We start from the raw sequence: 25,062 nt of genomic DNA, 5'->3' as shown, positions 1-25,062 counted from the left end.
TTGCTCAGGGTCTCACAACTGACTGGAAGAGACATGAACTGAATCTAGTCTTGTCTGCCTGCCTCTAGTATCTTCTCTGTCACCTCACTTATCTAAGTCTTTCTTTATGTAACTTTGTTAATCTACTGTTGTCCTCCAGAATCTCCAGTTGATGGGTAGAAATGTATAGTTTCCCCACTGATATTCTTATTTCTTGTCTGATTTCCTTGCTCAGGTTATCAAGAACAGTGAATCTTTTATCTCTGTCATACCTGCCCCACGGTTGGGAAGGAGGTACACAGTTTAGTATGTCATGATCAGTAGATTGATCATGTATCCATGTGATGCTTTGAAGAAAAGATATTTCACATTGAGGCACAGCGCATGTCACTGAGTGGCTGTGAGTAACGGGTCCATTAGTAAACCTACTTTTATCTAGTCAGAGAATGAGGGAAGCTTTGTCTATAGGGCCTATATTTATACACTGCTAATTATTAAAATTAAAACATAACTAGCCTTTTAAAAATGAAACAAAGACAAAAAACAAAACAAAACAAAAAAATAGTCTCAGGTAATTAACTGCTCAGAATAATCATACAGGATCATTTGACTATGGGGAGAAAAAAAAATTCACTAAAAAAGAAAACTGCTTTCAGGCTTTAAAAAATTTTCTTTGAATAATCAGGCAAGTTTTATTTTCTTGACCAATAATTTTTATAACAATTTTGAAATGAGACACAAGTAAAGATGTCCCTGGGATGGCTGGCTGCAATATCAGAGGTTAGCCTGGAGTATGTTTTTTATGGCAGCATACTAAGAATAAAACCTGGTGTCCTGATGGAATGTTGACAGATTTGTAAGTGCTACCCAGTGAACTGTGTTAATTCCTTATCAAAGTATTTAGAGGTGTTGACTAGTTAATTCGCTGGACCCCTAAGGATTCTTTATGCTGTATTGTTGCCCTTAGGAGATGTATTTGATTGTACAAAAGCCCTTTTTGATTTAGTTTGAAGAGTGGAAAGAGTCCATTCAAGGAAAGGTCTTGGAGTTTGAATGCAAATAAATTTAAAGTGATTTAAGTTTTGGGAACTTTTTAATAAACCACATCTTTCTTACATTTGCTTCACTGTGTCCTAAGGTGAATGGAGTACTTTGTTTTGATTTATCCAGCTGCTGTCTTTAATGTGTGTTCTGGACCATTCCCAAGAAGTGCTACAGTGTTAAGTCAGAGCCTGGGTTCTGGGATAGAATCAGAGGTTATAGGTGTCACCCTGCTATACAGTTCAGCCAAAGATTCAGATATCTATCTGTGCTTTGCTACAGTTAAAAACTAGGGACCTTCCCACCCAGTAAAATGTAGATCTTTCTTCTTTTTAAAAAAAAAAATTTATAACATTTTTTAAATTTTCTTTTTGTAGTTGTAGATGGATAGAATGCGATTATTTTGTTTGTTTATTTGTATGTGGTACTGAGGGTTGAACCCAGTGCCTCACGCATGCTCTGCCACTGAGCTACAGCCCCAGTCCTAGATCTTTCTTCTTTAATAAAAATAAAACCTGGAGAAAAGCCTTCTGTTTGTCATTGTTGCCACTAGAGGACAGAAAGTTACACTTCCTGGTACAGGTATAATTCATTCTAAGAGTGCCATGATAGACCACATTTGCCAATGTTTATCAGTATAGAAATTTATAAAACAATGATGCAAACTAATCAACTAAGGAGCTGCTTAAAATGCAGCTTTCTGGGACCTACCCTCTGCAAGATTCTGATTTCCTTGCTGTGTGAACTTAAGATTTTACTTTGCGAAACACTGACCTCTGAGTTTTTGTCTGATTATCTTTTCTCTTAGGAGGTTAAGAAAAATGATTATTTTGGAGGAAAAAAACAATGAACAGAAACCAACATATAGGGAAACCAGAGTGATGGTTGATTTAAAGGTCTTTCCCTGCCTTTGTCTGATGTGTTTCAAAGGAGACACACTTTGTAAATATTAAGAATCAAAGAAGCTACTAAAAGTTTTTTTATGTGGAGTTATATTTTAATCAGTAAAAACCATAGGATCCTTAGGCAGCAAGTTCCTAAAATTCGTTAATAAAATATCTCTTTTAGGACCATCTCACAGTGCCCCTAATTTTATCCTTTGGGCATCATGAAGGCACCATGCCTGATATCTTATCATTATAAGATCTGGTTGTGAGGACCTTCTAAGTAGTTTATATAATCCTATTATCATTTTGAGCAATTATTTTAGGTTGAGTATTCAAAATTCAAAATGCTCCAAAATTTGGAACTTTTTGAGCAGTTATTGGACCACAAATGGAAAATTCCACACCACAAAACTTTGTTCTGTGATCTCTCTCTTTCACCACACACGAGGATATAAGAAACTATTTTTTAAATTGATGGCCAAAAAATCCAGAGTGTCATTTTAAATGTAATTTTGTAAAAACAACAACAAAAAAAATGCTTTTGCAGGACTTACAGTGTTTTTACTATGAACTTTAGTGGTACTTTTACCAGTCTACATATAAATTATTAATCTAACAGTCTCCTAAAGTTTATTTTGATGCTTATATTAATTGTTACTCTGCAAAAAAAAAAAAAAAAAAAATCCTCCCAGAAGAGGAACCTCTAACCCTTAAGGTAATCCTTTAAGGGTTCAGTAAATTTCCAGTAATGTTAGATTAGCTGCTTAGAAAACTTATTTATAGTTAAGATTGAAACTGATGATAAAATGATAATTTGTGTATTATAATCATGGAACACAGAACTTGTGTTAACTTTGTTGTAGAGAATTGCTATGGCTTACATAATTGAATCCTAACAAAATAGATGGGCTGATGAATAGCCAGAGCTCCAAACTCTGTTAGGAAACGGTCAAGGGTAGGAATGACCCTCCCCTCACCTCTCTGCACTTAGGGCATCCAGGAGGAACCTGGGTGATGGGAATCCCTTGACTGGTTCTCTCTGCTTCTGTTTCCCCCTGCACCATGCAAACATGTTTTCTGTTTGTGCTGTTGCATGATAAAATTGGGAAGATTTTGTTCTTGAATTCTTTCTAGTTTCTGGTTTTGGGAATTTTGTGATCAGTTGATCAGTGACCTTCAAAACATTGCCTATACCTTCTCTTGATTATTAACTAGAAGAACCTCTCATGTAGCAGTATTTCCATTGTCTGCTTTGAAAAAGCAATCATGAACTGTGTAATTCTCTCTGGATTTCTTGCCCACATTGACTTAAAAATAGTTTTGAAGTACATTTAGGCCATCATGTATTTTGTAATACAGTTGGGTCACTGCCGATTCCCAAGATAAATGTGTTTAAACAGAAGCTTTCTCATTCATCATCAGCCTCAGCTTTCATCCACATTTATTTAATGATGATGCAAGCCCACAGCAGTGGTGTTGCAGTTCATCACCATGGAAGTGTTTCTGTCAACAAATCCTCAGTTTGCTATCATGAAATTGATTTTGCAGGGAAAAAGAAGATAATTATGAAAGATTCCTTTTACTTTTTGAAAGACCTTCACAGTTTGCCTGGATGTCTAAATGAATTGTTTAAAATCAATAAATGACAATACATTTGACACCATTAAATTGACAGTTAAGAGGTTGAAAAAGGAAAAATTCCATATTTATGGAATGTGACTTGGGAACCAGGTTTATAATTTAAAATGTTCCTCTGAAAGCTGCTATGTTCTGCTCAGAAGTATGGATTATGATCAGGGAGTCCAATGAGTCAGATATCAGAATTTCAAGGATACTTTAACGGTTTTTATCACCAGCCTTGTAAATGGCATAACAATAAACACAGAGGAAATTGACAGTGTATTTACTTTCCTTTGCTGACACATCACATGAATTTATAAAATAAGATTCTCCTATAACTTACATTTACAACTATCTTTGACTTTTATTTGCTTGTCACAAGGTTTTTTAAAAAACTACATAATTAAATTGTAAGTTTCTGATTGTAGCCTACTTATAAACAGGGTATAGCGGCACCTATATTTAGTAATCCAAACTGTTTTGAGAACCAAATGGTAAAAAGGAACAAGAATAACATTTTCATTTTGAAACAGTGTTGAAAAGCTTATGTTATAGTGGCTAATCCAGATTTGGAAATAGATAGATACATTTGGTAGAAATACGGTCAACTTTTGATTGTCAAAGTAATTTTTGTTTCCAAATGTGCTTTCTGGCTTCCTATCACATTTCAAAACGTTTTATTTTCACCACCATCTTAGGTATGCTCACTGAAAGCAAATTATTCAGTATTATCTTATTCCCGTATAAATAAACATTTACTGTATTCCCAGTAAATGCTAAGCACTGTGCTCGATATCAGGGATATTGAGATGCATCCCAAGAATGATATTAAATTTGTCCTGAGAGCTCATATAATTCACTTTAAGTCACAAATGAAATTTTTATTTAATTCACTTTGAAGTCACAGAGATAATTTTTTTTGAGTATTTCAACTAATTTCTCCTCTTCTAATATGTGATCAGAAGTTGACTGTAAATTAGAAGTAGGTCCTGCTTGATTTTTTTAGCAAGAATTAATAGACATAAACAGAAAATAAAATTATATTGGACATGCAAATGTGTAACACAAAATGACCAAAAGAAAATTCAGCAAGCAATGGTAAAAATAACAAATTATTTACTGTTTTATGATGTTAAAGTATTTTACCACAACAAGTTGCAGTCAAATTAAAGTGAGTTATGGAAAATGAAATACATAAAAATGTATTTATACAAATGCAGACTAAATATTTCCCATACAGTTATGTAAATGAAAAGATATACAGTAAATGCACACTTGAAATGGCTATGCAGGCAACAATTAGTTTCAGACTCTTGTGTAGTTCATGCACAAACTTCCCAAAGTACAAGTTCAGTCAGTCTTTTGGGGGATGTGGAGGGATGATTAAAAAAGGATTGAGTTCCTTGCAAGAATATCAGTATGGACTGGATGAGGATGAGGGTGGTCAGTTATATATATTACTTACTGTAATTTGTGATTGTCGAGGAAGAGGTGTAGCTGTTGGTGTGATAGTAATACTGCTGGTGACTTTATTGGTTGTTTTGTTTAGTGCCCCATTAGTTAAACCTTGAGTTCGGTTATCCTGCAGTGGTGTTGAAGGGCTGGCAGGTCTCATGGGGCTGGCCACAGCTTGCATGTAAGGACTTCCTAAGTGAATGTGGATTTTATTATCCTCAGTAGTTATCACACTTGAACTATTACTGTTTGCACGTTGAAACTGCCACGATGACTGCCGGTCTGGGGAGACTCTGAAAATCGCGTGCTTGGCGCTGATTTCTATTGGCTCTGGGGAGCGTCCCTGCTCAGGAGAGCTAGCTGAACCAGTCATAGCCAAAACCTGAATAGGTGACATTGTCCTTTCTGGAGTTATAGAACCACAAGACTCTGGGGTCTGTGCTCTGGCAAAGGTTGCCATGGCAATTGGGGACATACCTTGATCTAAATTCGGGAGGCCTTCAGTAGAGGTTTTGGACTTCATTGGTGTTATGGAAGCATTTTGGAGAATGGTTATCCTCTGTTTTGGGGTGCCACAGTTTGGTATCACTGCAGTGCTTGTGTAAGAGTGAGGGCTCTCTGTGGTTGGACTTGTGATTTCAAGAGTGGCTGTATTTTGGGCATGGTCTGGTGTAACCTTTATATGAAGCGGCTGTCCAGGTGTATGGCTTAGGACTAGATCTCCAGGTTGCATGAAGTTGCCATTGGGTTTAGTTTGTATTTTCCCATTCTGAGGATGGCTCTCCTTGGATTTCATCCAAGGAATCCATAGCTTCCTGTTCACAGGAAGGGGAGTGGACGTGTTGCATCTGAAGGACAGTACAGATTCCTCCTCATTATGGTCCTCATCTTGTTCCTCACTCTCCTGGTACAGCTGACCATTAATGACTGCTCTTTCCAGAGGAATGAGACTCTTGTAATCTGGTGGCTCATTGTCTACTGCTTCTGTTTGAACTTCTTTAGAAAATACTTGAGAGTCAGAGATTCTTCTTCCATTGAGACTAGGACGGAGGCTCTTACTACAATGCCGGTACCTCTCTAACTCTTTAGTGAGGTTTTCGATCTCTCTTCCTAAATCTCTGTTCCTGTTTTCTTGTTGATTTAGTTTCTTTTGCAGAATGGAGTGATCTCCCTGGAGGTGACATATTAGGTCCTCAGTTGCCATGTATTCATGAATTTTCTCTTTTAATGCATCCATTTCTCTTGATAGATGCCCTGATTTAGCTTCTTCTTCTTGAAGCCTTTTGAAAAGCCATTGTTCATGGCTGGACTCTGTCTTTTCTGCCAACTTGTACTTGGCAAGTTCCATTTTAACCTGCTCTAGCTCTTCAGATAAAAATTGAGCTTTTTCTCGTTCATTAGCATACCTTCGTTCCAGAGTCTCATATTCATCTTCTGTTTTCATGAGGTCATCCTCAATGGCTTTCATATCCTTTAGCTTTAGTTTCAGTCTTTCCACTTCTTGGGAGAGTTCTTTAATCTTATTGTTTTCTTGGTGTAAAGCTGTTGTGGACTTACCAGAGTCTTTGTTTTTTAGGAAATCTTTCTCACTTGCTTCCAATGATTGAAGCCTGTTTTTCAACATATTGACTTTTGACAAGAGATCATTTCCTTTCTCCTCTTCTGCTTTCAGTTTGTTTTTTAGATCATCTCTTTCCTTGGTTACATTGAACATCTTTTCTTCCACATCAGTTTTGGACTTGAGTGCCCTTTTAGTTTCCTCAATTAACTTCTCAGTAACTGTTGTTACTTTGTTCTGCTCCACTTGAAGCTGGGAAGAAGCAGCTTGTAATTTATCTTCCGTTTGCTTTAATTTTTCGCTCATTGTTTTCCGTTCATCCACAAGCATCACAGTTAATGTTTTCAGTTTAGTCAAATCCTCCTTCAGAGTGAATTCTGTCTTTTCCAGCCTACTTTCAATGGCTTCTAGCTCTTTGATCCTCACTTTTAAACTCTCTAGTTCCTGAGACAACTGCTTTGTGGTTGTCCTTTCTTTTTCTAAGTTGCATTTAAGAGAGTAGCATTCTTGTTTGCTTTTGTTGAAAGCATCTTCTAATTTTTCCAGAGCCATAATCCTTTTATTGAGCTTTTCAACTTCTAGTTTAAAGTCTTTACTCTGTGCTGTTTCCTTCTCAAGCCTCTTATTGAGATCTCTGCACTGTTCCTCCATCTTTATGAGCTCTTCATCTTTTCCTTCCATGTCTAGCACACGCTTCCTGAGCTCCTCTACCTCAGCCATTATGCCAGCATTTCCATATTCTCCCTTGTTGATTTTTTCTTTTATATCTTGCAGCTCCTCTTCTGCTTTTCTTAAAGATCTGTTTGTCTCTTCTAACTCATCAATTTGCCGACTGAGTGCTGCCAGCTTTTGTCGAAGCTGGCGATTTTGACTGTCCTCATTGGTGAGCTTTGCCATAATTTCGTCTTGGTTCTGATGAAACTTTGTGGTCTGTGTTTGCAGTTCTTTCTCTAGTCTGGTTGCCTTCTGCTCTTCTTCCTGAACTCTGGCTTCAGCAAGAGTTAGTTTAGCATGTGTTTCCTGTGCACTTGTGGTCAGGTCTTGAATTTTCTGTCTTTGAAGGGTGAGCTGTGCTGTAAGCCTTTGTTGTTCGTCCACCACCATCAAAGCAAAAGACTTCAGCTTGGTCAGCTCCTCTTTCAGGGTGGTGACCCTCTTTTCCTTTTCTTGCTCCTTTTTCTGCTGGGACTCGGTTTCTTGACCAATCAGCTTCTTTAATCTGAAAAATACAAGAGTGCATTCTAATTTGTGATTGCTGCTTTAGTAACTCATATCTATGATTAAACAGTTATGTAATTTGAAAAGATTGTATCAGTTCACATGGAATGTGGGAAGGAGTTCCTGAATTTGATGAGGGAAAGAGAATCTTGTTAAAGAAATATCTTGCTTTTTGGTTAACTACCATTGATTAGTAACAGTTGTAGCTTACCAGGAGCCTTTATGGAAAAGACAAGAATATTTGTTTTAAATTGCCGTGTAACAATCAGAGAGGGCAGTCCAGCCTGATGCCTGTGAAAATGGATATGAGCTTGAGATTCAGTTAGACCTGGCTTCAAGATTGGCCCTACTCTTGCCAGCTGCTTTAATGAACCTGGGCAGTTATTTAATATCTCTGAGGGTCAATTTTCTCATATGAAAAATGAGAACAATCACTTTATTTACTTTAGGGGCTTTTTGTAAAAATTAAATGAAGTGATTCATCTAAGATTATTACAGTCCTGGAACAAGGTAAACATTTGATAAATATTGCTGTTGTTCTTGTTTTATTAATTATGATTCCTATATTTATTAAATGGTTTGCGTGAATCATTAAAATGTGTGATATAGTGATATTTAGTGTTCACTCCCTGATTCTTAGTTAAGATAAAATTTTATTCACATTGCTTAGAAGTTATGCACTTTATTGATGGACTGCTCTGCCAATTAAAGCTTGTTTTGCACTAGCAAGTCATTATCTGAGAACCACTTCACGTATACCTTTTTCCTCCTAGTTAATGATAGTTTAATGAGGGAAGTTGAGGCATCTGAACCAAGCTTGAGGGTTTTCATAACATATGGGAAGAACAAGGAATTTGGAAGGAAAGAGCTTTTTGATGAGAATCCAATACCAGAATGATGGACAGGAAACTATTATCAGGATCATAGTGATTCCCTCTTAAATGAAGACTATTACTCCATGCTATTTTTGCTTTTAAATTTATCTGCATAACAGGAAAGCATTTCACATGCAGAATAAACTGTCTCTTCCACATGTTTAGTAACTTCAGTAGGGAGATTGTAGTTTTAAATTTGTGGCTCTGTTAATTGCACTGGGAATGGGCTGATTATAGAGGATGTAATTACGGTTCTGCAGTATTGTTATACAGAAGCTAAAATAGAATGGAATCCCTGAGGAATTTAAAGGACTTGACGTGGATGAAAACAGTATTTGCTTTCTGATCAAGATTAAAGTGTTCATAATGTTAATAAATCATTTCTATTAGGAATGAGTTAATTATTCCAATGCATGTCTTTTATCCTTGTCACAGAACTTTTTGTAAGTTAAGAATTTGAGAGGACATTTGAAAAAGAAACTAATCTAGGGAAGTCTTGGAAATAAAGAGTCATTTTTGAGATCTGAATCTTCTCTTTTCTGTAATTATACTACACAGGAGGAACATGTTTAAAATAACTGTGTAATGTAAGAATTCCCAAAGTCTTTTGTGGGGAGGACCCACTTTTAGTTTTTCCTGTTTTGAGAACCCGACAAGAGACTAGCCCAGGGGCTGTAGCCTGTGAACTTCAGAAGACTAGGCAGGATGCTGGGGTGGGGTTGATGATCTCATCTAGGGTATTGGTAAGAGGCTTGCTCATAGCTTCTGGCTGCTCCCCACTCTGTACTTGAGAAACCTGGGAGTCTGAGAAGAAAAACATGGTATCTTCTTCCTGAATGGTTGTGGGATCTAGTGGCAGAGTCCACAGGTAAAATGCTTTGGTGGTGAAATAATTACAGAAACTTTGGCAAAAAGCTTCTTCCTCCTGCCTTAGCATCAGCATTGGATTTAATGGTCTTGACAATGCATTGATCATAACTTCACTGAAATAGTTTACCCTTGCTACACCCCAGTTGCTTACAGTTTTATTACAGAATAGTTTCATAGATTTCTTTTAAATTTATTAAATAATAGCATGCACTGCTTTTTCTTTCTTTTTTATTTTATATGTGTGTGCGTGTTGGGTGGGGCTAGAAATCACACTCAGGACCTTGCTCATGCTACATGCAAGAGCTCATGCAAGAGCTTTTCCAACCAAGCTACACCTCAGCCCCACTTTTCATTTTTATGAGAAGGGGATGTGTTTTCTTAAGATGTAAGGGCAAGAAGATTATTTTCAGTATAATAAAATGAGCACTAATGGAATAGTGATTAGTAAATCTGGGCAGTGCAGTAGCCAGCGAAAAGGTTTTGAAGATGTTTCATTCGTTTCTGTTGTGTTCATTGTTTTGGGGAGCAGGCATAATGCATCTTTTTCAGCGTGATGAAAGGGTGATGCAACTTTTTCCTGGGTTTTGTAAACTGGCTCCCACCACCATCTGCTCCCCAAGTTCCATCTTACAAGGTAGTCATATAAAACTGGCGATTTTTTGAGCATGCTACAGGGACACTGCTACATCGATGTTCATAGCAGCACAATTCACAATAGCAAGACTGTGGAACCAACCTAGATGCCCTTCAATAGATGAATGGATAAAAAAAAATGTGGCATTTATACACAATGGAGTATTACTCTGCATTAAAAAATGACAAAATCATAGAATTTACAGGGAAATGGATGGCATTAGAGCAGATTATGCTAAGTGAAGCTAGCCAATCCCTAAAAAACAAATGCCAAATGTCTTCTTTGATATAAGGAGAGTAACTAAGAACAGAGTAGGGACGAAGAGCATGAGAAGAAGATTAACATTAAACAGGGATGAGAGGTGGGAGGGAAAGGGAGAGAGAAGGGAAATTGCATGGAAATGGAAGGAGACCCTCAGAGTTATACAAAAGTAGATACAAGAGGAAGTGAGGGGAAAGGGAAAAATAATACAAGGGGGACAAATGAATGTCAGTAGAGGGGGCAGAGAGAGAAGAGGCGAGGGGAGGGGAGGGGAGGGGGGATAGTAGAGGATAGGAAAGGCAGCAGAACACAACAGACACTAGTATGGCAATATGTAAATCAATGGATGTGTAACTGATGTGATTCTGCAATCTGTATTTGGGGTAAAAATGGGAGCTCATAACCCACTTGAATCAAAGTGTGAAATATGATATATCAAGAATTACGTAATGTTTTGAACAGCCAACAATAAAAAAAAAAAAAACTGGCGATTTTTTAATTTGTTCCAATTAGTTATACATGACAGTGGAATTCACATTGACACATCATATATAAACAGTATAATTTCTCATTTTCTGGTTGTACATGATGTAAAATCACACTGGTCAGGTAGTCATATATGTACATAGGGTAATAACTTCTGATTCATTCTACTATCATTCCTACCCCCATACCCTTCCCCTCCCTTCCCTTCACTCCCCTCTGCCTAATCTAAAAATACTAACAATTTGAGTACATTTGCTCCAACTGTTTTCTCATTCCTTGTTTCCCAGTAACTTCACTATTTCCCATGGGACAGTCAGCAGCCTAGTCTACTAAATCCTGTCAGGAAAGGAAGTAGGGGTTTATTTGGGGTGGGGGTGGTGAGGGGGGTTGGACACAAAACAAAAAAACTATACCCTCAGCAATCAACTCCAGAGCTTGGGGCCAGGAACTAGTGGGAACTGAGGGCAGGAAACCCTGACAACCTTTTTAGAGACTTTTGGCTGTGTGTAGTGATGGCTGGATACATGTGTGAGAGAGGATGAGAGAAACCACTCCTGATAGTTGGTGAGTGGGCTAAGACTAAGTCACTATTTCTTGTGTTATATCAGGAACATTTGAAGGTTAAGTTTGAGGTGAGTTTAGGGTCTTGAAGAAAATATAGGGTGAGTAGAAGCTCCTAAGTTGAAGTTGAAGCTCCTAAGCCTAGCTTCCTTCTTTAAGTAGAAATGATTTGAGATAAAATAGTAACTAATCTGTCTCCATTATTCTTTTTAATTAATTAATTAATTTTTTTTAGTTGTTGATGGACCTTTATTTTTTATTTATTTATATGTGGTGCTGATAATTGAACCCAGTGCCTCACACATGCTAGGCAAGTGCTCTTCACTGAGCCACAACCCAGCCCTCTCCATTATTTTTGTTAGCAAATTAATAGGGTTTTAGCATTGATATGACTGACAGATTATCATGACCTCTGGATTTGCTAGCAAACACAGATAAATGATTTTGAGAGCTTTTAACCAGGGTTCTCATAATCTTGAAAGTAGCATGGAATCTTGAGATGCAGAACTCTCCAGACCTGAAATCCATTTCTTTAGAGCTGTGTATGCAGATTATGACTCCTTTTCCCATTAATAGTTCTGATTAAAATGCCATTATACAGGAATGTTATATTATCTATGCCATGGTTTTTCCAACCTCAGCACTACTGACCTTTGGAGCCAGATAAATTCTTATTGTGGAGAGCCATCCTGGGTACTCTAAGAAGTTTAGCAGCATCCTCCAATGATAACAACCAGAATTGCCAGTCTTCTGGGAGCAATATTGCCTTCAGTTGAGAACCACTGATCTGTTTGTCTCTGTGTGTGTGTGTGTGTGTGTGTGTGTGCGCGCGCGCGCGCGCGCATGTGGTGCTTTACTACATGCATATATGTTTATATATAAGCCTGTCATTAAAATTTGCAATCCATCATCCTGCCTTATTCAGCTTTACTTAAGCAGGTGTAACATAAAGTTCCGATCTGAGTTATATACACTTAGTGATTCTATCTGCCCTTCTAATGATATGTTCTTTATCAGTGTTTCTCACATTTCAATGTAATTTGAATCACCTGGAATTTTGTTAAACTACAGATTCCAATTCAGTAGGTCTGGGGTAGGTCCCAGATGATGCCAGGTCTGCTGGCCTTTGGACTGACTACAGATAGCAAAAATTTACTATTTACCTGTCAGATACTTCCTGAAAATGAGACCTTTGGTTTCAAAAAGGTAAGGAAGGAGCAAAGCCTGTGTTGTTTCCCCATATCACATTGCCTCTCCAACTCCAAATGTAAACCATTGCCTGAGACTGTTCCCACATACAAGGTGTCTATCAAGGAACACTCTCAGAGTGGAGAAACTGTCAATCTAAAGAACAAATTTTATTTATTTCTGGTTTTTTTTTTTTTGTTGTTGTTGTTGTTGTTGTTTGTTTGTTTGAAGCTAGGGAAGTTTTTACACATTTTGAAACTACCATCTCCATGTTTTTAATTCAAGGTTTTACTGGTTACAAAAGATATTTTCATGTCTGACATGATCTAAATGTCCTCATTAACAAATCAAACAGCCAAATCAGTCATTCTTTCATGAAGAAAATCTGACTTCAACTTAAGTAAATATGTAAATACACATTCCTCTAGCAACCATCTCACTTCCAGACATAGGAACTTGCCCTGAACTACTTTGAAGACAAAGCAGTATTCCATCCAGTGTTGGTTCTGAGCAACCCTGCTGCTGCTCTCCTGGAACTCTAAGAGTTAAGGCTTGCTTTCTTTTTTATTTTTTCATATAGTTTTTGGTATTGGGGATTGAATCCAGGGTGCTTTACCACTGAGCTACAACCCCATCCTTTTTTGGTTTCTTTTTTTTTTTTTAATAAATTTATGTATTTTTTTAGGTGGTGCTAAGAATTGAACCCAATGCCTCACATGTGCAAGGCAAGCACTCTACCACTGAGTCACAACCCTAGCCTCCTTTTTGTTTTTTTTATTTTTAAGCAGGATGTCACTAAATTGCTTAGGACCTGGATAAGCTGCTGAAGCTGGCCTTGAACTTGTGATCCTACTGTCTCAATTCCCAGGTTGCTGGGATTACAGGCATACACCACCATCCCTGGCAGGAATAAGGCTTTCTGTAGTTATTCCTTTGTCTGGTGCCCCAGAGAGGTTTCCAACCCAGAAATAGGCATTGGTAAGAGTTAGCTAAGCATGATGGATATTTTGAGAGGTTACTGGAAAAGGAGAATTCACAGAATAACATAAACACTTCTGGCAGGTCAGTTTTGGAAAGAGTATATGTATCAAATGCCAATGTAGACACTAATTCCCTGAAAGCTCTCCATGCCTATACCTCTGCAAAGTCTTTGTGTACCCTCAGGGGTACATGTTCCTCAGTTTGAAGACTACTGTCTTGGAATACTCATATTCATGTTCAAGTACTGACACTACAGGATTATAGGAACATTCACAGAATCCTGTCCAATAAAAACAGGTTGAGGAAGCTGGTTTTATGGACACAAATGTGAGGTAATTAAATCCAAACTGGCTTAAAGCAGTGTCTTATTACAGCTTTTCTTTAGAGTTTCTATTACGGCTCAGAATTGTTATAACTTCTGTGGTTTATCACTATTATTATATGCAATACAGTTACTATTTTTTTTTGAAATTTTCACATCTGTCATCCTGAGTGTTCTTTGGTACCAACCATGATGCTGGCTTTTTGATACAAATTATATATTCAAAGGGTCTTTTAGTTTTTATTTACACACACATATGTCAGCACACATGTGCCTATATTTTATCTCCTCTGTGGGAGACAGAGTGTTAGTAATATACATCACAGAATACACATATGAAGCAGATGGTATGTCTAAATACTATAATGCCAGTCACACACCATAAGAATTTATATTACAGTTCTTGCCACTTTTGATTTTGTATTATTTATATATATCATAATCAACCCTACTAAAATATAAACTTCTTGAGAACAGGAGGAGTAGCTAAGTGATTCATTTGTGTCTCCTACAGAGTCTACTACAAAACCCTTTGGTGGGAACCAAAATGAGCATTTTTTTGAATGAATTAAGAAAATGAACAAGTGTACCCTTCTGTAGAAAATAACTGCAGCATTGTCTTAAGAAGTTTTATCATTTTTTTAAAAGAAGATTCTCCAGGGTTTACCAGGAGGGTTCTTTTTAAGCATTTAAGAAAATGAGATGTAAGTGGGTTTCCCATCAATGTTCTTTAAGTACATTATTGCCTCTATTTTGTAGTTACAGAACCTCTAGAAAGAGTCAGGACTTTTTGAACAACTCCTTTTTTCCTTCTTTAGATCCTTGTGTTAGAACTGTGTGCACTTGCTTGTTTAAGGATGTTGATTACTAAGCAGAAAATTACATATATCGTACTGTTTTATTCATTTTTATATCTGCTTTCATGGCCGAAGTCTGATAGTTTGGTTTGGATATTATCCTGCTTATCTTTTAGCAATTCTTGTTTAATATGTAATTTTAATTGTTGCACCACACTGACATCAGCTATGTTTATGGATAAATAACTAGAGTTCCAGCAGTTTGCAGAGTAATTAGATGGAACTTACTAGAAAGCTTCCTTAATTTGAGATAGGCTCTTAGTAATCAGACCTATAATTTATGTTTTCTTGCTTTTTCAATGGGACTTTTCACTGTTCAGTCTAAGTTTTAGGGGAACTCATAAAAATAGCCATGATCAGTTTTTATTCTATGTATGCAGTTTTCTTTTATCTCCTAAGCAAGTCAGACTTGTATTTTTTTTTTCCAGTTACAGCTATAGCATACCATAACCATAATGTAATGTTCGATTCATTTGACTTGGTCAGCAAGATCTAGAAGAACAGTAACGCTTTTTTTTTTTTTTTTTTTTTACTTTTTGCATCTGCTAGCCAAGTATGAGTATACATCTGTGTCTGTTCTATGTCCTTATTACTGAAGATCCTGTCATCATCATTGAGTCATTTAGAGACACCATAATTGGGCCCAGATTCAGCAAGCTGAGTTACTATTTTCCTTCATTGTCAAACAATACTTAGGGCATGAGTGAAGTGATGGAGATGATTTTAATTTGGTGTCAGAGGACTATATGTTAAAAATGGGTCAGGATTCTTCATCATCTGGACAATCTTGTTTGGTTCCCTAGAGGGCAGGGGAAGTGAAATAATAAGATGTAAATCGTCAAATGATCTATTAATTATTATAAAGAGCTTGGGTGCTTTTAGCAGATAAACAGGATTCTGAGAAGAGGTTATGTAATCTTCAAATTGAGTGGAGGACTGGCATTGGGGCAAATCTTGCTCTCTTAAAGCAAAGACCAAAGTAACTGACTGATACAGGGTCTTCTACTAAGAAGAACTGCTTAGTAGAAAAGGTGAGGGTATAGAACCAGAAAAATACCAACTTGAGAGCCCACAGTTACAGAACTTGGGGAGTCAGACAGCTACAAGGAGAATATTTTCATTCTGAGACTAACCAAGGTGCCTGTATCTGAGCTAGGAAAGACACCCTGTACACCACCAGATAAGGACTTGCAAAGGTGCTCAGGCTGGGTATGGGACAGGAAACAAGAACTAAGTGGGGAGTGACAATAAGGACAACATGTAAATCTGTGCCAGGAGATATAATTACACCCTGACCTATGTGTTGCCCACTTCTATGTGTTGTACTGTTGGGGACTTTTTAGTTGGAACCTTTTAGAATGATGGATGTTCACTTAATCCTACTATTGTGGGCTGGGGATGTGGCTGTGTGGTAGTTTGCTTGCTTAGCATGCCTCTGAGGCCCTGGGTTTGATCTGCAGCACTGCAAAAAAAATCTAAATAAAATAAAGTAAAAATGGAATATGCCTTCTCCATCCCATTTCAGTTTTTCTTATTTAAAACGATCTATACATATTTTTCTTTTTACCATTTACTTGGATGAATTTTTAACCTTGTTTTGAATATATTAAAACAAGAAAGAACTTAAAAAAAAAAAAAAACAATTACCGAGAATACACTGCTGTGCCGAATGAGATCCTACTAACTTTTCTTTTTGTATTTTTCTTTTTCCTCCTCACCCCCCTCTGAATTTAAGTTCTTAATTATTTGGAAAGATTCCTTAGATAGGTTTTTTTTTCTCTTCCAAACTTTCCATTTTGATTGCTACTACACCACACACACACACCATGCACGCGCACGAAAGAAACCAATCTGTCTTTTAACAGATTGAGACTGTAGGTCTTTGACAAACTGTTTCAGGTGGATGTCTTCCCCAGTCCTTCAGATCTACTTGGGCCTTTGATGCCTTCCCTGGGCTTCCCTGATGCTGTAGGAAAAAATATTCAAAAAGCATTCAGGCCAGATGCAGTGGTACACACCTGTAATCCCAGAGACTTAAGAGGCTGAGGCAGGAGGATTGCAAGGTTAAGGCCAGCCTTGGCAACTTAACAAGGTCCCGTCCCAAAATAAAAAAGTGTTGGGGATGTAGCTCAGAAAAGGGGGTCTTGCTTTAACCTGTGTGAGGCCCTGAGTTCAATCCCCAGTGTGGGGGTGGGAGCTACTCAGCATGAGGTGCTTATGTGCATATTCCTGATAGCTCCTCCTGGTACACAGCATGCAGAGCCACTTTGAAGTATGAGCTAGTGATGGTGCTGTTGGGATTTTGCTCATGTTCTTAACACTCTCCATTCCTTCCTCCCTTCCTACAGGTTTGCTTCGTACTTTGTTTGATCTCTGTTGTTCTGTATCTTATACATTTGCCTTCTTTAGGATAAGGCTGATATTCTTTCTACTGACTGATCCCTATTGCCCTGGTAGTAAATGGCAGTAAACAGTGCAGGTGACTGAGAGGCAGGGCAGATGAGATGACAGGGAGCATGTACCTTTGCCAACATGAAAGCATCAATGGGGAAGAAGTGGTGGAATACTACAGAAGGGGAATTGAATCCTGGCTTCCCCACTTCAGTGTAGTATTAGTTGAGTAAGCAATTTACTTTACAGGTCTTATTTTCTGCACCTGTAGACTAGAGACAATATTAGATCCTCCCTCACAGTAGAGTTATTCTGAGTATTAAGTACAAATCAATCCATAACATACTTAACATACTGCCTGGCATAAATATATGTCCATTGTCATTGGAAATAGAGTGAGGAGCATTAAGAGAGTAGATTTTATTTATTTATTTATTTGTTTGATTCTCTGTTTTTGGTGCTGGGGATAGAACCCAGGGCCTCATGTATGTAAAGCATGCTTGACTGAGCTACACCCAGGCCCCAAGACAGAATAGATTTTAAATGTTCTCACCACACACACACACACAAAGGTAAGTATTTGAGATGATAGGTATGTTAATTAGCTTGCTTTCACCATTCCACAGTATACTCTCACACTAGAACATCCTGTTGAAGACTATAAATATGTTTTTTCTTTTCAATTAATAATTTTATAAGTAATTAAAACTGCTAATTGTTCACCCTTGGGGGTGGGGGAAACAACAGAATGGTAAGGCAGCATAAGAGAGCAGCTCAGCCATAATAGGCTGGTCTAAAATAGGGGTCATCTGTGGAAGAAACAGTAAAAATTCACATTGGAATAAAAACTAAAAGGACATAATCTGTGTATGTGATCTACATTTAAGCAGTTCATTTGTCTTTACAGCTATGCTCATTGTTAGCCATACTATATCTATCATTTTAGGTTACAGTTTGATCTCAGCCTTGGCACTACTGACATTTGGGTTGAGTCATTGTTGTGGGCTGTCCTGTGTATTATGGAATGTTTAGTGCATCCAAGGCCTTTACCTACTAAATGCCAGAAGTAACCCAGTACCCCCAACTCAATTGTGACAATCAAAAAATGTCTTGACATTATAGATGTTCCCAGGACAGGGCGTGGGGGCAAAATTGTGACAGACAATCACCATTTTAAGACATAGTTAATTTTTAGGAAAACTTCTGGTGGGTCTCTTTGTATTATCTCTGGCATTCATAACTCTTCTTCATTAGTTGTTGCTTAAATGTATTTGAGGTTAGCTACTTTTTTCCATTTCTGTTTTGTTCTCAGATCTACTACTCAGGTCTTCTCCCTTCCTGGGGAAAAAAAAAATGATGCCTTGAATGTACAATATAATGAAATGTCGTGTATCAAAATGGATACTAATAGTGACCTTCCCAAAGCCTCACTGATGTTCTGTTCATCTTACCCTTGCTCTTTCTTCGTTCCTTGAATTCACATAATCATAGACTTGGTGTACCTGAGAACCCCAAAGCAGGTTAGACAGACTGACCTAGGACAGACCTGAAAGGAACAATATTTTTTTTTGCATATAGTAGGGCTGAGCTTGGTTTCCATAGTGAAAGAATGATGCAGGATGTTTTATAATGTTTTTTTGAGCCCCTCAGAAAAAACATACAAACCAATAGATTGAGAGATACCCACTTAACACACAGAAGGAGCAAAAACTAAATATCCTGAGAAACAGGGTATTTACAGTTTTCATGTTGTTTTATAACTAAATTTTCAGTTTATTTTGTGAAGTTTAAACTCTTAAGCAATCTGAATTTCATTCTTGGATTTCAGATTAGTATTCCTAAATATATAATATTTTTTCAAAATGTGTATATTAAAAGAGATACTATGAAGAGTTTTTCTCTCTCCTCATCTTTATCTCCCCAACTGTGACTGCTGATTCTAGCTTCTTATATGTACTCATAGGGTTGTTTTTTTTAATGAGTGAACAAGCAAATACAAATAAAATTTCTTATTTTCTCTCTCTTTTATATAGAAAAGTAGTTTACTTTTATGAACACTACTCTCAGCACTTTGCTTTTTGCAGTTAAACATTTCTTGGAGATCTTTCCATTAGATTATTGTTCTTAAGCAGGATCAGAAAAAGGAAATAAAATGTTATGAAGTAAATCTTTACAATTTCATGCTAAAAAAAAGTGAAAATGTGTAGGATTTTAAAAAATTGGAATAGTGTACAAAGGTACAGGGTTCATATATGCTTTTTTGCTGTTTCAAAACCTTTAATATTAAGACAAATTCTAATAATAAAATTCCTTGATTTATAACAGAACCTTAATTGTTAAACATATGTCTTTACAATGTCTATGAGTACCTGCACTTATTTTCTTAGTTGAGAAACTGAGGCCAAGGCAGTTAAATGCCATCCAAGGCCATCATTTTGATAGCCTGACAATTGGAATGTAGACTCCAGTTCCCAGTGTGAGACTTGTCTTATTGACAGGAAGAAACAAGCATACTGAAGACCTATTTTGTGCCATTTATCTCAATCCTTTTAACAACTTTATGAGGTATTATACCTACTTAACAGATAGAGGAAGGATCCAAAAAAACAAAATTTAGGGAGGTTAAGTAATTTACCAAACAGCACAAGTAACCAGACCAGAATAAAAATAACTGCCTTCAAAGCCTGTGTTTTTTTCACTAACTAGAAAAACCAGACAATGATGACCTCAGAGGAGTTTCTTCTTCCCATCCTGCCTCCTTCTACTCTCCTTTGCTCACTATGCTATAACCACACGAGCCTCCTTGCTGTTCCTCAAATACAACAGGGACTGTGTGCTTTTGTGCTGGCTGTCTTCCCAGGGGGTCACTGGACTCTCTTACCTCATCTAGTACCTTCTAGCATGCTACATTTTACTTATTTATTTGATTACTGCCTGGGTCTCCTAGAATGAAAACTTTATGCAGTTGGGGTGTGTGTGGGGGTGTGTGGGGGGTATTTGTGTGTGCACACATGTGTGCCTGTGTCTGCACACATATTATATTGGATGATAATTGGTGTTTGTTATATTCAGTGCTATATTTCCAGTTTAAAAACTGGGCCTGGTACTTAATTGGTATTCAAGAAATATTTGCTAAGTATTTGAACAAAATATCTTTTTTCATTTTGAACTAGGTTTGATGTAGATTGTCCTTTTTTCTCTCCTCAGATGACAGGTAATTATTTAAGTAAGGGTGTAAGTGTTGTCCCATCCCTCTGCAACTCTAGAAATAACAGAGTTGAGCAATTATTATATGTCATATACCATTTTAGTCTTGGAAACAGTCATAGGAGGTAGGTATTAATGTCTTTATTTTACAAATAAAAATAGACTCTGAAGAGTTAAATAATTTGTCAAAAGTCCTGGTAGTAATTGGCAGAACCAGAATACCGATGTAGTTTAGACTCTAAATCCTGCTTCTCACCACCAAGACGTAAGTCCACACTTCCTATCTCATATATCAAACACCATCCTCACCAGTGGTTTGTATATTACAGTAGTTTGCCTTTCAAAGACACACAGAATCACCACCACTAGCAATCCATTGTTTTGTCACGGTATTTTCTGTAGATTCAAGGCTACTCAGAGCCTTGATCATGAGACATTAGTAAGTATTCTCTTAATCATTGCAATAATATAGCACACTTGGTCATTTGACATAAATTCATGATTATTTTTGGGTGGTTTAAAAATTGTGACTTCGCCAGTAATAACATCTCATGTTCCCCAGAGGAGGTGAATTTGTCATAAATACCATTTCCGAAGAATATTTTCAAGGAACTTAAAGTTCTTGGAAAATATTTTTAACAGGCAGCCTTTTCTCAGTCATACATAATATTACATACCCTTAGGAACATAATATTACATACCCTTAGAAATGTGTATTATTTTATCTTATTAAGAATATTTACATGCATTTCTTTTATCGCTCAAAATCCACTTTTATTATTTGTTCTTTTTGTATCTTAGTATATTGAGGAAGCAGAAATGGATTATTTAAGAAAGGATTGTAGTAGTGCATGCCAATAATCCCAGCTACTTGGGAGGCTGAGGCAGGAGAATTACAAATCCCCGGCCAACTTGTCTTAAAATTTAAGTTGAGGGATGTAGGTCATTGGTTGAGGGCTTACCTAACAAGGCCTTGGGTTTAATCCCCAGTTCAAAGGTAAACCAACAACAACAAAAAAAAAACATGCTGATGTAGCTGTTAAATTTTGTTTTTAATTTTCAATTGTCCTTTTTTCTCTCCTCAGATGACAGGTAATTTTCATTCAGGTATTGCAAATAGGTACTTTGGAAGATTAGTATAATTTCTTTCTTTTAATACTTATGGGTTGCTCTTCTAGTTTTTTCTCCTTTTAAAAAATTATTTTTTGTAAAGAGTAAAGATCTTATTTGAACCAAAATACAAAGTGTTTTTTAAGTACCTGGTTGCTGTATTTTTTTTTTCAAAGACTCTCTCTTTTTTTTTTAACTTGCTTTCTTATATTAATTAGTCAGTGTTCAGTTCATCAGATTTAACATAAGAGGCCAATGCAGGAGTCAGCTATGTGCCAGAGTGGGGGGTGTTTACTGGCTTTCACCTCCATGTAATCTGGCTTTCTGTGCAGAGGCAGTGGCTAACGTGGTATGCCTGGGAAACCAAATATTTCCGAATTTGTAAGTAGGAAATTCAAGCTTTAGAAATTTAGAAACCACAACAACAGGGGCTTATGTTCTACTGTGAATATTGAAGTCACATTGTTTGCCATTGAAACAGGGTAGCCTGGAGCCCTGATGGTGTAATTATGAGACATTTTGATCCTTAGAAAGGACTTCTGTTTTTTGTTGGTTTGTTTTTTGTCCTTCATCTTAGCTGTAGTAAATTAGTAAACAAGAGACAAGAGAAATGGGAAAATTTTAGTACACCTAGTAGTATTTAGAGAATAAGACAATTAATTGAATGATGAAGGTTTCTGTATAGACTGACTTCTTGCTGAACAAATAGTTTGGTCCTAAGGCACAATGAGCATCCTTTATCTCCCTTACCTGACTTTTCTCAGTTCCTGAGGATGATTGGTTTATGTCTCTTTATGATTTTTGGAGAGCTAGAATTTGGGCCATACATGAAGTCTATGATAGAAAAGTATGAAAATGTTTTATTCTAAAATCTGTTGGAACATAAATGATGATTTCTTTTGTGTGTCCTCTTGCATGCATGGTTTTGTCATTTGAGCATTTTTATCTTTCCCTTGACCAACAGTGTAAACCATGTGGGTCACCTTTTCCTTTTTGGCTACTTCTGAGAACTCAGAAGACCGAGTTCATAAACAGAGTTTGATCTTACTGCCTGTCCTCTAAGGGTTCTCTTAAAATGAATGTGTTCTACAGAACGTGAGCTTTTATGGTGAGGGCAGTTCTATCAAGATATTACACTGGTCAACCACAGGTCTGCCAAAGATGAGAGCAGTTAATTGGTCCTGGGTCTGCTGCTCAGTTTGTCCCTAAGCATGAGTTTCACCCATTTAGTTCTGTTTATCTCTATGAGAAATGTTCAGTGTGGGGCACAGTAAAAGAAAAGGATATAGTATACCCCATGTATGTGTTGTTTGAATTCATTTTTTGCCCTAACCATATTTTACCTTGTGATTTAAATTTTCAGAGAGGGCAACTATTTCAGGTGTTCAGAAGTTGAAAAAAGTATTTCCTGAAAAAAAGCACTGATTTCAGTAGCCCTCACTCTTAAAGTTTACCCATGCAGAGCTCAAAAAGAAAAAGATAAAATCCTAGTTCTTACACAATTAAAAAATCATTTTCAGAAAAACCAGGTATCTGGTAGGCAGGAATTACTAGACCAAAACCTGTTTCCAACTGTTTGACCTGGCCTCATCTGCCTGTCACCTCAGCTGCAACCTGGGGAAAGCAATACAGTTCATTTCTAAGATTTTTTTTTTTTTTCATTTCTAAGATTTAGAAAGTCATTGGAGATCCTCAAATCTCAATTCCACAAAACAATAACTTCCAGCAACTTTTAGAGTCATTCCCTCCCTTCTTTCCTGTATAATGTTGTACACAAATTCACATGTCAAGAGATTTTATGGCTTGTCAACTCTTTGCGGTTCATAACTATATTGAAAAACCTTAATTGGAATTTCATGAGATTCACTTTTGGTTCTTTGTATGGAAAGCATCTGCTATAGTTCAAATTGTGCTGTAAAAGCAAAGTAGTAAATCTTTTTTTGTTCTGACATAAAATGTTATGCTAACTTGAAAGTATAGTTGAACTGAAAAATTCATACCTGGGGAGAAGCATTTAGACTATTAGTTTCCAAAATGGAATCTCAATCCTCTGTGCCTAGGATCTGACCTACACCCTTTCACCCAAGGAGGATGATTTGTCTTAGCAAAGTTTGTGTGTGCCTCTAAGGCATGGCAGAACTTTCTAGGTACAACAAGGAGATTCCAGGCTAGCTTTTAAGCCTTTTGTAGTCCTCTGCTTTCTCTGGTCGTTTACATGCTCAGTAACTTGTGTCTTAATTTTGGTGACTAAGATATCTTTAGGAATGCTCATGTGGGTTTATCACAGAAGGGATAAGCCTTCTAACAGAGGAACTGGGAGTAACAGGATAACCTTCTTTGAGAGTGACTGAGGTTAGGCACTAGAGACATGGATTTTCTTCAGTAAGTTTAATCCTTTGCTCTATAGCTAGGTCTAAGAGAACCCAAGCTCTTCAGAAGGACTGTATCCTGTAAAGCACCTCCTCCTAAGCCTGGCAGAATTCTACTGTAACATCAGATGGTAAAGAAGCATCATTCTTGTGGGCATAACTAAAAGAGTAATAAACAGATAGTTGAGCATTTGCCCTAGGTATGGCACTGTGCTAGCTACTTAATCATCACATTTAACCTTCACCTTAAAGATTTAAGTCTTTTAAGATGTCTTCCTTTCTCTGAAGGCTGAATAATGGATTTAACAATCAGAGTTTGGGTGTTCTGATCTTAATCAAAGCCTTTTATCTCACTTTACCTGGGGTTCTCTTTTAATAGTAAATGTCCAAGGAATAAATCCTTTGTGGAATGCTCCATTCAGTAGCCCCATGTATATTTCAGTTCCCATCCCATCTTTTCCACGACTGTTTCTTAAATTATCTAACCCTGGCTGATTTCTCTTCCCCGAGTCTCATCGACCTTAGGGTTTTATGATACAAAGGATACTTCTATACCGCTTGACATGGGTTTGTGCTACATACATAGTTAATGACCAAATGATAGAGAAGTGAGAAAAACCATCTTCCTAGGGAAATATATTCCTCTTTGGCTGAAGTGGTCAGAATTTCCTCTTGTTATTGGAGCAGAATAACAAGTTCCTCTTGTTCCTGTCATTTCTGAGAAGGGGAACTATTCAGTGAACCAAGGAACTCACTTGAAGACAAATTTACATGAAATCCAGATAAGGAGAGTTGGATGGAGAATCCTAACTTTGCCTGTGATTCTTTGAATATTTGCTCAGTAAAATGAGTTTTATGAAATTATAAGAATGATGTTACTGGGAGGAAATGGAACTTCAAATCATTTGATGAAGCTATTGTCATCTTTATTGGAAATGCCTTCATATTGCTCATTATATGAAAGCCTCAAGGATAACATACAACCTCAAACATAATGGTTTTTTTTAAATAATGTGTTTATCCTGATAATAAACGGATTGGTGTTACTTTTGTGTGTGTGTGTGTGTTGTGTGTGCGCGCGCTAGGGATCAAACCTATAACCCCATGCATGCTAGGCAAGCACACTCTACCACTGGGCTACACCCTCAGCCTGATGTTGTTTTTAAAGGGAAGATAATTTCCCTTTAACGGT

General features: G+C 37.0%; 2 protein-coding genes across 6 annotated transcripts in view; one reads left to right on the top strand and one right to left on the bottom strand.

The window, feature by feature from the left end:
* Cmss1 (cms1 ribosomal small subunit homolog) overlaps positions 1–25,062 on the top strand; it is a 330,444-nt gene that overhangs the window by 18,698 nt on the left and 286,684 nt on the right. The gene's annotated exons all lie outside the window — the stretch shown is intronic.
* Positions 1–25,062, bottom strand: part of Filip1l (filamin A interacting protein 1 like) — a 270,009-nt gene that overhangs the window by 15,245 nt on the left and 229,702 nt on the right. For both annotated transcript variants that reach the window (XM_015478586.2, XM_015478587.2), the window contains one exon: positions 4,993–7,759. In XM_015478586.2, coding sequence (XP_015334072.1) covers positions 4,993–7,759 — 2,767 coding nt within the window. The remainder of the gene's footprint in view (positions 1–4,992; positions 7,760–25,062) is intronic.

Source organism: Marmota marmota, unplaced genomic scaffold (genome assembly GCF_001458135.2).
Source record: "Marmota marmota marmota unplaced genomic scaffold, marMar, whole genome shotgun sequence".
NCBI classification, from domain to species: Eukaryota; Metazoa; Chordata; class Mammalia; order Rodentia; family Sciuridae; genus Marmota; species Marmota marmota.
Note: the sequence above shows the minus strand (reverse complement) of the source record. Positions and strands in the feature narration are given on the sequence as shown.